Here is a 13,819-nt window from a genome sequence, read left to right on the forward strand (position 1 = left end):
ATATAATTAAGCACACAAACAATGTTAAATACTGCTATGTCCATTTGTAAGGACGGAAAACGGTTTCACAAAAAGAAAAATTCTTGTGAACCACGCCGTACATGTTATCTTGGTGTATGACTAGTCAACTCTGGAAACCACTCAGATCGGGTGGAGGTTGTGGGGAACCTCACGGTAGACGGACAGCTAGGGAACTTACCCGCTCCCTCCTTGCGGCTCTGACTGGGGTGGGTGCTCTGGTCGAACATGGAGAAGTGGGGGGGACCCACAAAGCTCGCAGCCGCTTGCTGCTCCTGGGGTATACGGAACCGGATCCACGTACCATACGTACCCGTATCCACCGCCGTTGTTACTGCTACACACATAGAGAGGCATGCACGTGTAAGTGTGATGGTTATCAACATTGTTCTTTGCACTCCTGTACACCCTGTATATCCTGTACATCCTGCTAAGTGGAAAAGCCAAGTCAAGCTATTAATTCAAACTACATTAGTCATGCGCGCGGACACCCATGTATTAATCTACTAAACTTATCTTGTACTTTTCAAGGACACTAGTCTGTTGCTTCCTGTTTGTCGACTTTAGTACAAACTATACTTCTTCCTTCTCTCTCTCTGTGACGAAGGACGATACAGAAGCTACTGATTTGAAACAATACATAGCACTGTGAGCTGACTAAACATGGAAACCCACTACATCCTACTTTTTGTCGAGCACAAAAATGAAGCAAGAGCTGAGTTCTACATTTCTCCCAGAAAGTCAACATGGCGTCCCTAAGCTCGTCTAACACTCGAGGGTGTGTTATCTACAACAATGGGAAAAAAAACCAACTCCTGTGGCAGAAAGAATGACTTCGACAGGGTGGCAGGATCACCACCACCATTTTTTGAACCATTAGTCCTCAACGCATCATACGCTTGTTATGAGCCGAGAACCTACGGCATCTGGGCGAGATTTGTGCGAGAGTCTCGCGGGCACCTTGACCTGGCGACCTGGTCACGGGAACACCGCACCTTCTCCCTCTCCTCCTCTACTTTTCTGAAAAGTATCGATGCTGCTTCTGCCTTTGTTTGCAAGCACCGCTGTCATTCCAGCACTTAGTGCCAACTCCAGGAATTTGCAGTAAGAACACTCTAGTTCCACAAACACTAAGGTCGGGGTGAGGGAGAGAGAAACAGGGAGGGGGGAGAAAAGAGAAAGAAAGACGGATAGATTGAGAGACGAAGATACGGAGAGAAAGAACAGTTACGATGTGCAGTTGAGTGTTACCAGCTCAAACTCCTAATGGCTTCGTCTCAACAGCAGATGTTAACCCCGAGGGTGCGAGGCCGCGTGCACACTATCCTAGGACCGCAGCAGGATGCCGTGACATATCTCCGACAGCCTGACAAGTTCAACATGCTCTAGGGACAGCATATATATTACAAACCGCCACGCTGGATAAGATAACATGTGACACGTGCTAAATCTAGGACAGGTTATGTAACCGTAAGAAGATGTACAGACCGCCTAAATAAAACACGTAACTAAAGGAGAGAGATAGCGAGAGGACAGATTCACAGATTGCCGGCTCTCGTCTACAGACCACCATCTTCACTGTTGCTTTGTTTGTGTGTGTGTTTGTGTGTTTGTGTGTGCGTGTGTGTTTGTGTGGGTGTGGGTGTGTTTATATGTGTGTTGTGTGTGATAACCCTGTGGTCACGGGACAAAGGGCTTTTTTACTCCTGTAAACAAAGTAATCGCTGACAAGTGTTTGGGTAATAGCTGGATCATCATTAATGTATTTTCTTTTCGACCTGAGGTTCCTGAGTTATTTCTGGACACCGCTGGCTTAGAGAACAGTGTGTGGGGGCGACACACTCACGACCGTTGATGGCGTCACTGGTGTCGTAGTGGTCTGCGCGGGATCCTGAACAGAAACACTCCCGCTACAACACAGGCCTTCTCCATTGAAAAACTCCCGCTATAACACAGGCCTTCTCGCTTGAACATAAACACTCCCGGTGGACTCCGACAGGCTGCATGGAGACAATAATGAACGACAGAAGGGGGGATAATGCGAGCGGCCCGGTGCCGGAGGCAGAGATACGTCACACAACGTCTCCCTGACAGTCGCCAGGCCGCGGTGTCTGTCCTGTCCGAGGGGGATGCTTTGTCTTGTTTTCTGCCTCCGATCCCAGGTAACTAAGGAGGTGCCACAGCAATTTGCGAAACCAAAAGCGACAGACACACCACAGAGAGTTGTCTCCCTTTGCGCAACATTAGCTTTGGTGTAAATCAAAGCCGTGGAGCTCTTATCGCAGGGTTTGTTACAGGCTAACCCGTGTGCAACATATTCTTTATGATCAGGTTAAGTTCATTTTAAAATTAATTCCCGAAAAATACACGATTATGCTTAATTTTCACCATGTAAGCTTTCATCTTCACCTGCCACTAGGACAGCAGAAGACCGTTACACAGGAGTTCCGTTACGTACAGGCATTATTTCTGACAGCAAGTTCAGCAGATATAAGCATAAAACATCGCTCAGGTTGTCATGTTCAAGAAGCGATTGTTTTCCCATGAAATGAAACAGCTGATCGTGGAATACCGCCCTGCAGATTTGAAGTTTAATTTAGAAGTCGAAGATGATCCAAGCCCAAGCTTCGACTGAAAAGGTCCAAACGGAGTTCTCGACAGACTAGTAAGTAAATCTTCTCCTGACCAAAATGTAATGGGCAGCAATCAGGGTCATTGCAGTCTACATTGTATTATTACTGATTGTCTGTTATTGAGTGGGCGCATTTGAAATAATTTTTCCATGTGTGTTATTGTCAATAAAATAGAAACACATCTTTTTATTTGATAGTTAATTTCTAACACTGCATTGTTATTTTATAGTTACTACTACCAATAATATAAAAATATAATATAAAATTTGATACAGAATTATAGATGTAAAAACTTATTTCTAGATTATTTAGCTGCATGCAAAAAAAATTTACTGTTTGCTTATGTCGACGTGTTCCAGTTTAAGCTCCTCGCCAGGCACGTCAGTGGGTCCTCCCACTGTCAGTTGCTGTTATCATTGTGCTGGGTAAGGATACGACTGATGTGTTTGTGACTGGTCACGATGTTACTTGTAGACAAGAACAGTGTAGTACGAGTACATGATGGGTGTAGAAATCATCCATGTTGTTTATCTTTAATCACTTAATGTTTTCTCGACAAATCCAGGTGTGATTAAGGGAAACAATTATTGTGTCTCGTACCTCTTCTTCATAAAATACTACCGGGAGATGTTTTGTGATACTTTATGCTCTATTTCCAGCGATTTCCGCTGTGCTCAACTTAGTCTATTAACAGTCACAGAAAAACGCTCGGGCAAGCATTTAAAAAATTTTCTCAACTTGAGAACAAACAAACAAGAAGATAATCAACTTGTATAATTTTCGCAGTGTTATCAAACGAGGAGAATAGGGGAGGAAGAGAGAGAGAAAGTCGAACTATTATTTTTTAATAGGTCTAAGCCCCTTTCAAGGAAACTAAGAGCAACAGCAACCATCATAAGATCTTAATAATTATCTTTATAGACTGGAGTGTAGAATGTCAAAAATACAACTCACTCGCAATTGTACAGTCACTGAATGAACTGTTCTATATATGCCATCGATGCGTTATTCATTCATAATTATTCATTCACAGGGGGAAGAAATGCATAACTAAATTAGAATATATCAATGTCTAAAAAGTAAAGATTCCTGATGAAGGCAGTGGACATGTTCAATATCAAATTAGAATTGAATCTTGTTATCAGTTATGCTCTGCGCCCCTCTCGGGGTAAGTAAAAAATACATGAAGGGAGGAGAGAGAGAAAGCAATGCAGGTTAGGGTCAGCTGAAGGAACTCGGAGCCTCCTCAAGCCCTGGGCATCAACTCCCAAGACAGAGAAGCAGAGAGACGACTTTCTGCTGCTCTGCCCATTAACTTTGTCCACAAATTGGATAACAAAGGGAGGCAATCCTGTTTGGGGGCGCAGCTGAAAGCCTTCATCACGCATGAGTGGTGACGGCAGCTCGGGTACTGATTGGCGGTGAAGGCGCTGCAATCGTTCGCCACACGCGCTCCAGCCGCGCAGCTTCACAAGTCAGCGAGCCCGTTATCATCAAAGGCACCGCGGCCTAGGTATCACCCACACGCCTGAGGAAGATGAAACAGGTTGCTGGCCCCCTAGGACAGCAATGACAAGCTGTACTAAACACGTTTCTCGCGGTTGTCCTCCCCCGCCGCTCCTCCCTTCCTGGCAAAAAGTAAGCGAGGGCTTCTGATCACAATGTTGGTCTGCTGGTGGAGAAAGAATCTGTTTAAGTTAAGACTGTTCACAGATCGGCAAAGAGTTCAACACTTTTTTTTAAATTTCCCTGGACGAGCTCTGTTCGGGAGATTATCTCTCGTCATGAGTGAGAACACCGCATCGCCGTTTACCTTTCACGTCTGTTCTCGAGGTACAGTCCTACAGACATCGCCACGTGCACCAACGTCCATGGATGCCCCGCACGTACCCAAGGGCCCAGCTGCTGTAATTAATCTTGGTAACATAGACACATCAGTGATGCTGACCTTGCTAATGCTTTTAGAACTATACCATAGAGGGGAATATGTTGAAAATCATTATCGTTTGGAAGCTCAAGTTAGTAATTTCGAAAAAAAAAAATTATAACCTTTTAAGACCACTAACTTTTTTATTTTAAACATTTGCTGTTATTCTCTCTCCGCACCCTCCTCTCTTTAGTTACTATTTGGCGGTAACTGAAGTTTTCAACTCTATAAGCTGAAATACTACGTTTGTAAACACAGTTCTTGAATATTAACGAGTCAAATATAAAATTAACTAGACAGGTGACATTTGGATTAATAGTCACTGGACAATAAGCTTCTCGTAAAGATGCAAGGCTCGGGTCTGCCTGGTTCTTCTTACTTTCACACGGTCCACTGGTTCCCTCCACCCCAACCCACCTTTCGGAACTCAGCTCACTAACACTGAAAACACCCCAACTATTATTTTTAACATTTCACCGTGACTCTCTCACCAAATCTCAAACAGAACACGTCATCTACAGTGAGTAAGCATCAACAGCCACACCTGGACAAATACCTCGTGACTTGTGACACAACAGATGTTGTGAGACAAAGCCCGTTGCCATGGTGACCCACGCTTTTATCTAACCGGTCACTTTTCTGCTTGGATTTCGCTAAACGACACAACAAGGTTTCTCATTTCACGGTTGTTGGCCGAGATGTGTGGCGAGATGGACTCCATTGTGTGTCCACGACAAGCCACTTACAGGGCGAGGGCGTGAGGGAAAATCCTAGGACTGCCCGGGACCCCGGGTATGTGTACCTGCGACACGTCCCCTGGTTTACCTGTGTTGGGGAAGAGTATGTGTAACATAAAAACTACCTACATTGCCTACATAGACGTCTATAAACAACTCAGCTCCTGCACGGTCCATCTGAACAAGTCGTTTCTGCAGCGATGAAGATGTTATACCGATCGCGGACAAACACAACATGACAACACATATCACATTAGACAGACAGCGAATGGCGGGTATTACAACAACGCGTGTAGTCTTCATGATTACCTAAAAAGTTAACACACACACAGTCAACACGGTGAGATGTTGGGTGGACAGTGCTGCTCCTATATAAAATTTCACAACTTCCACAATTATCTGCATTGGGTTTTTTTTAAAGTGAAATAATCTACATTTACTTATTGTCCGCGACAGCTGACGCCCCCAGCCACCCACCTACCCACCGCGCATGTCTGTGTATTCATCCTGTCAGTCGACAAAAAGATAAGTAGCGAAAGCTGCCTTCCCACCCCGACCCAACGGCCAGTCCACACACTTTCACACACCCACAGGTTTCATCAATGAAAGGTGAGCAATGTGTCGATAAAACAGACCTGGCGACTTCGGGAATTCTCATCAGTAGCATTCCATTTTTATTTTTTAATTTAATTTTTTTTTTGTTTTTTTTTTCTTTGTTTGGGGTTTTTTTTTTTTTTTTTTTTTTCTTTTTTTTTTTTTTTTTGCTTTTTAGAGCATTTAGCCCTTTACCCGTAGCAACATAAATCGCGAAAACTTTTCACTAACCATAACTGCGAGTCTATTTTCTGTATATTGCTAAGAGTGACACGACACGTACTTGGAATTTTATCTATAGAATTATTAAATGTAATGAACTCAAATAGATGATCGAAAATTCGTGTCAACAAAGAATTTCCCTGTTGGGGGGGGGTGTTCTTATAACCCGACTACAGCTTTTAAACAAAGCACAAACTAGCAATACTCCAATAATCGCACTTTCGATTAACGATAATACTTAGCTGTTTATATATCAAACATGCGACTCGAGTTCCGCAGTCAGGTCTAATTCTGTAGCAATGGGCAGCTCGCAATAGGATACAAGATTTTGTAGCCTCCAGGTCCTTCTCAACTACAATTTTATTTCTCCATCTTGTTTCAGTGTAGATAAGATACTACAGTTGCAGCTGGCCTTCACGCAGCCATCCACTTATAATTACTGTTGTATTGTTTCTTGATTAAGCTGAGTGCGGGCATCACCCACCCAGTGACCTGTCTGTCAGACAACAGTCCACCTTCTCACTATTTTATCATTTTGTCCTAACGAACCTACACGTGCAGATGATAAAGATTTTAACAGTGAAGCCACACCTCACCTCCCAAACTCATTGTTTACTTGAAATGACTATTGTACTATCGTGTGTCCTAATGACACTTTATCTTAGCCAGTCCAGTGCGCCGTGGATGTGCACAAGGGACATAAATGCTGCGTCACTGTCTTCCACCGCAACTTCAGGTTACCACAGGTTCCGCCCCCTTCGTGCAAATACCTGCCAGTTTTTCAAACTTGGTACTTCGAGCGATTTTGTGTTTCCCCGCATGGGTTTCTGCTGGAAACATGCAGCGTGACGTGGACATGATGTAGTGTAGTGTCTACAATCTACAGGTTACCTACATTGTAGTAACTCTGTGATGTGAATATAAAACTCTCTACAGGTTACCTACACTGTCCATGTGTACTGTGAATGTATTACCCTCTACAGGTTACTTACATTGCCCCTCTGTGCTGTGAAAATACATAACTGTCCACATTCTGGGTCATGTGTAGATTATTTGCCATGTGATGTAAGCCCCGGTGTTTACAATATTTTCTTTCCTTCAGTGTTCTAGTTTCTAAATGTTACTTCCGCTCGTGTCACTATATTTCTTGTTGCTCTAGTTGCGAGCTCGGACAGGACACACGTCAGCCTTTGATGTATGAGGTGATTCTGTGACACGCAGACAACAGATCCGTCAGTCGGTGTCGGGCTCACAGTGTTTGGCAATCAACGTCCGCGCACGCAATATGTGTGTGTGTGTGCGCGCGCGTGAGTGCCTGTGTGTGTTCCGGTGTGTGCGCGTGTGAGTGCGCGACGTCACCAGGTGAGTGCACCAGGTCGGTTGGAATAGATGACAGGGTCAAGACAGCACGTACTGCATCACCACCTCCGCGTTTCTAAATGAAATTTATGACATGTCAAATTACCACAGATCACATTTACACACACCTGACTTGTCTCCGTACCCCTTCCCCCCATTGTTTAAAAAGCTATTTATAGCAGAGAATAGAAGCACTCAGCTGATCCCATCCCACAACTTGTCACGATTTGTACAACAACGCTTGTCGGGGGGTAGCCTGCCTCCTCCTCCCCCTGCTCCCTACCCAGCTGTCCAGGCATCCCCCTGACTGACATTCAGTGCAGCAACTGTACCTTCCTCCCACACTTTGGTATCCTCGCTAACACTCTATTTGCCCGTCAGACCCATTTCTGTAGAACAACACACGAGTTGGAGGTGATCACCCTGATTGTGGAGGAGTGGAGTCGGTGCTACAAGTTCCTCTCACCCTCCGCTCGCCAACAGTCTGCCACAAACAGCTTTCTCTCTGTGCGGGGTGGCGGACGCATCATCATCGGGAACCCACCGACTCACCCCTAACCCCACAAACATTCACAGTGGGTACCGATCTGCAAATGTTGTTGAACTTCACGATGCATTCGATGATTCACCTGGTGAACCACCGGGCGCCGTAGTTAAGAAGCGAGATAAGTGGTTTCCCCGGGGTAGAATGGGGATCTCTTGGTCGCACATGTTACTTAGTAATAGTCTGGGGTAAACACAAGGACAATAGGGAGAACAGACTGGGAGAAGGCAAATAAAAGAGAGAGAAAAAGAGAATGTGAAAGAAAATGTGTATGTGAGAGAATATGAGAATAAGGGAAGGCATGTGAGAATGAGAGAAAAATAAATGCTGTTTTCTGTGCACGTGTGACATAATAATACGCGCAAAGAAAGAAAAGAGGAAGGTAGATCAATAAGAACAAACAAGAACAAAACACAAACGAAAAACAACCTGAGCCCGGTGATGTAACTGCAAGACTGCGTGTTAGCATCAGGTGCAAACAAACACACAAGACACACAGCACGTGCGTGCCGCACCTGCAGACTCACCTGCGTGCGTGTCGGGGGGGCGCAGGCCGGCGGTGGGGTGGTCATTGCCACGAGGGGAGGTACCCATGTTCTGGTTCATCTTGCCGTGCGGTCATCAAGAGCAGCGCCGGATCCACATCGCTACTGCCACCTCCTGCAACACACACATCGTCTTTAGCAACAGTCACGTGGTCTTCGTCAACATGGAGCGCAACGATTTTATGAGGACTGTCTTTCTTCTCTCTCTCACACACACACGTGGGGCGGGAACATGTGCAAATCATAAAATTAATAAAACAGCAGGGCTTTTGCTTACGCAAAAAATTGCGTACAGTACGCATTAAAAGTTCGGAGGACCCCTTCAATTTTCGTCAATGGGGTCCCCTTCAAATTTGGGCGAAGAACAGGGACCCCTTAAAAATCTGAAGGGGTCCCTGGGACCCCAAAGAATTTAGCCTTAGCAGAAGCCCTGAAACAGTATTAAATTTTGTTGAAATCTGTTGTTTTTGACAGCATAAATACTATAAATGTAACCGATGGTCGAAAGGCCTGCAGGACGTGTACACAGGAGGAAAGTCACTAAAGCCATCCATGGATGCCCATCCTAGATGACGAGGGCTAACAGCTGTCACGACTGAACTGTGTCGATGTGACGTAATGCCTACACGCTGACTGGCTTCTTCGCACGTGACGTCCACGTTTTGTAACACATTGTGATCAAGTGTTACACGACGACAGAGCGTACACAGTGACAACACACATTACACAACGACAGGCCCTTACACAAGGAACGCTAGACAGAGATGATACAACGGTAGACAGTGTGTGAACGTGCGTTACGTTAACGTGTGAACGTGAGTTACGTTACAGTGTGAACATGTGTCAGACAATACACAGTTGTCGACGGTGGCGACAACGATATATAGACGATGGCGGAACGACACACCTTGTCAACAGGCGTTATCGGTGTTGGAGGTGACGATGACAGGTCGTTACACTGTGACCACACGGGGACGGTGTCCAGCGCGCAACGACGAAGCAAGGTTTGCTGGAGTTTGTGTCCCTTTAGCTAAATGACAGACCGGTAATCCTTTTTTTATTTTTTTAAAAAATGTAGTTTCACAACAACAAAGAGCGCGCTTGTATCCAGAATATGTGGAGCCACACCGGGCAAGCTATTTGTCAAGGGTAGTTCTGTGTGAGTACAATACAGGTAAGCTTGCCCCAGGAGGGCTGTGTAGCTGGCCATTCAGTGTTTGTGATCAGTCTACTTCAAGAATGTCTGAATCGAAAGTGACACTGAACCAGAAGCAGGAACACGTTTTTAAAATGTGAACACCTTAATTCCACCATCTTCGACAAAAGAAAAGCTCTCTCTCTCTCTGCTACTCGCTTGAGACGCTTCACGAGTTGCGAGACCCAGCAGTATAGACTACAGACCTTATTCAGCAGTACAGACCTTATCCAACAGTACAGACCTTATTCAACGCTACAGACCTTATTCCACAGTACAGACCTTATTCAACCGTACAGACCTTATTCACGCGCAGCTCTTCAGGCTTTTCAAAACGAGGCCTCTGTGCCGTTAGGACTACAATGCCTGACAACTTCACAACTAGTCACTTCACGCAGGTAGTGTTCACGCCGTACATATAATAAAATGGAAACACACGTAGAGTTGACTAATCCTACAAGAAAAAAAAATTGAAATAAAAAGTTAAAAAAATTATTCATGATGAGTGTGCTATGTGCGTGACATATGGTCAAGCAGGCCTGAGTGTCGGCATTTGTTGACAGTTGCGATATACAATTACACATGACGGTAGACCTGCAGACAGTAAATAAAAAATCTAAATATGTTATTGTCTAATTTCATGGTTTTTTCTGAGAACTTTCCTGAGAAACATTTACTTCATCATTTGTCAACACATTTTTGTGAACACAAAGTGCAGACAGCTAGTTTAAAAATCAACATGACTTCTTTTGCACTTCAGAAGTGCCACCACTTACAAAGGCAAAAAAAAAAACAACAACAACAACAAAAAACTTCTGTTGCTGTCACATTGGCCATTTCTTTATATATGATCCTGGGGAGGATGGTCGTAATAAAAAAGGAATTTACAACCATTTTTTCTAAGTGCGGTGTATCTATAATTTATTTCGTCGTGGTGACCTGGGGCATGGTGACCTGGACAGCAAGAAAAATAGAATGTGGAAAGAGCACTTTTCTTTCATCTGTTTTTGTGTGTGTGTGTGTGCATATTCACATCAACACACTCCAGTTTTACATTTATTCACATGTTCAAAGTTATCTTACAATTATTATGTGCTTGCATGCTACATAAACTTTTATCAGCTGGGTATTGATGCCAGTAATTAAATGGTGGTTAAACAATAGTATAATCTTATGTCTTTCTACAAGGCTTCAGTAGAAATACATTAAAGCTAGGTATAGATGCTCCTAATCTATATGGAAAAAGGTCAATTGTGTCATAACCGAAAGGTTAAATAAAAGTAATGATGTAACTATAGAAGTAAATGTTTTTGCTTTTATCACATTTCTTACAATGGCTGGAATTTACCGCACACCACATGTAAGCCAGCAATGATTTTATACTGGTGCTCCAGTCAAATGTCTGCAGGTAACATAATTACAACTATCAAAATCATAATCAAAATTTCTCAATTAAAGTCTTGAGGAAAAATTGCATTTAAGAGAATATAAGAGATATGAATGTACACTTAGTCTCTGTGGCCAGTAAACATTTGATGTCAATTTTGTGAATTTCCTTTTTGTTTTTCTCTATATGTTTGATAAACACAAAATTCAGCGGACAATATTTTAGAGAAATCTAAGAATTTGAAGATGCAGCTATAATATTCAGATCTCTGTTAATTTATCTACTGATATGCCAAGAGCCTTCATCACTAAACTTGGTCTTTCATTCCCTTGTTAGATAGCCAAGCCTGTTGCCAAACCCATTCACTCTTTACTTTTTAATTTCAGCAAATTATGATGGACCGAGGATGTGTTAATGTTGTGATGATTATTTGTGACATTGTAGGATTACGAAGACTGTCTGCTGTTCTCTCTTTTGGGTCTCTAAGAAGTTGAAATTGTTCTCATCAAAACAGTCAAACACACACCACCTTCATGTCTGCCATCCAGACCCGTCTGTCCTTTAACTGATGTAAACCGTGGCTTAGAGCTGTGGTGACTGCTAATGTGGCCATACTATGTATCTCTTCCATCCTCTAATCCCCGTCCACCTGTCAGATCGCCGGGCACTCCGTGCATCACTCTTTGATCTCACCTTGATAAAACCGCTCCTCAGGTAACTTCCTGATCACTCGGTAAATCTTAAACCGTTTATAGCCCCCAGACTTCATTCATATTTTTTTTAAACCCTCCAGCAGCCGTGGTTATGAAATGGAGATAAGCCTTTGCCCTGGAGGCAGACTGGAGAATTAGAGACAAGCCTTTTGTTCCCGAAGTAGTGAAGACCCCGATGGTGTTTTACCCCTGGCGCCATCGTTATAATGCGGAGGCAAGAAAGCCCTGGAGATAAGAACAAAACAAAAAGAAAGAATCAAACAAGTAGTGTTCGCGGGGTCTGACTTTGGAAACAAGACATTTCTTCTTGACTTTTCTGTCCTGCCCTGGGGAGACGACTTACTCTCGCTTCATACCTTCACTAAGTCTCTCGCAAAACCTGAAGCTGGTGGACGGAGGACCGCTGGTCGATGGAAAAGCTATTCATATTCTATTCTAAATGGTTGTTTCAAACAAGCCAACCGTTCTTTCTGAAGTGTCACACAACAAATGTGTGCAGGTACTCAACCATGCGCTTTCACAGAACTTTGCTGGACCGCCGCCACATCCTGGGAATCTGTGCTTGTCAGCCTGGCCGCACTCAATCGATGCTTAGTCTTCTTTCTTGCCACGCCGATTATACAGAGAGACAAACATATATATATATGTAATAAAAATGTCGCAATTCTGCATTCTTGCACAAGTGCCTTAAGCTTTTTATCTGTGAGCCACCGTGGCATCGACTGATGACAGACACGGCGATAGCGTCAACCGCAATATTCAAACCGACAGGGGAGGCTATTCTGCATCCACAAGTCGATTTCCGGCTCGCTGAGAACAACTACAGCAAATATTTCATTTTTTAAAAATTCTTTTTTTAACGCTTCACAAAATACTGTCATGAAGTTATTTAACATATTGTGGACTTTTTAAATTAATTTTTAATTTCTTGACTTTTCAGAGATTATAAAGTATTCCAATTTTGTTTAGTTGTCTAGTTTTTTTTTCTACATTCCCCACTGACACTGTCTCTGCAAAGCTTTCATTGATTCTACAGATTATAGCTCCCTCTCAGGAAACGATTTTAGCTGTTTGTTATTTTCTCCAACGGTTGTTACAATGGTCACCGCGATACGAACGAGACAGCCTGTGCCTTCCACATATTGCGATCATCATGACCACCTTCTCATACATTTCTTGTCCACCGACAGATCACTTGCTGTCCTGTCCTTTTCATTATGGCGGATGCACTATGCCTCTCACTGAGCCTGGCTTGGGTTGTAAGAGAACACGCGATCTGAAGGTAGTGGGGAAAAATAATCCAAAACAACAAATTAATCTTTTAAAATCAGTTCTACAGCTACATGCTACATGTGCTTCATTCGTCGACTGCCACACGGCCTCCCTCCACTAAATAACCGACTTTTCTCTGTCAGTCTGCCACATACAAGCTCCCCCGCAGTCAGGTCTAGAAACTCCTCCGGCATCCACAGAAGTCCTCCTGAGAAGTCTATCGCTCCATCCTTCTAACAGATTAGCAGAATAACTCTGTGAAGGAGGAACCCTGGCGCACAAAGACGGGAGGTAATTTAGCCGATTATTTAGCAAATTATCTCCCTTCCTTCCACTGCGCACACTCATTATTTTCTAATAAGACGCGTTCTAAATAATGTCTTCTGTAATCACCTTTTATTTTAGAATAACAGCTTTAACATATACCCATTATTTTAGGATGATAGACTTTAAAATACTTATCAAAAGTCAAATCACACGATTTTTTCACAGAAATTAGAAACAAACCAATCGAAGAAAGGGAAAAAATATAAAAGAATGAAAGGACAGGGTGTGGAAGAGAAGAAGACAGAAGCGACTGTTGTCTGTGCTATCCTGTGATGGACTACATCTTATTTGACGCATGCGCGGACCGTGCCGTGTGAGAGTGACAAGAAGTGGACACAGCTGACCA

The 13,819-nt window shown here is 43.5% G+C and overlaps 1 protein-coding gene across 9 annotated transcripts in view; it reads right to left on the reverse strand.

The window, feature by feature from the left end:
* The window catches only part of LOC112559435 (retinoic acid receptor alpha-A-like), a 115,288-nt gene that overhangs the window by 62,244 nt on the left and 39,225 nt on the right, over window positions 1-13,819 (reverse strand). For 7 of the 9 annotated variants that reach the window (XM_025230746.1, XM_025230719.1, XM_025230692.1 and 4 more), the window contains 2 exons: window positions 8,562-8,694; window positions 200-355 (listed from right to left, as the gene is read on the reverse strand). In XM_025230746.1, the coding sequence (XP_025086531.1) occupies window positions 200-355; window positions 8,562-8,640 (235 nt within the window). In that variant the 5' untranslated portion in view covers window positions 8,641-8,694. Of the gene's footprint in view, window positions 1-199; window positions 356-1,269; window positions 1,508-8,561; window positions 8,695-13,819 lie in introns of those variants that run through there. The other 2 variants (XM_025230767.1, XM_025230761.1) reach the window with 2 other exon arrangements.

This window comes from Pomacea canaliculata, linkage group LG1, assembly GCF_003073045.1.
Source record: "Pomacea canaliculata isolate SZHN2017 linkage group LG1, ASM307304v1, whole genome shotgun sequence".
Taxonomy (NCBI): domain Eukaryota; kingdom Metazoa; phylum Mollusca; class Gastropoda; order Architaenioglossa; family Ampullariidae; genus Pomacea; species Pomacea canaliculata.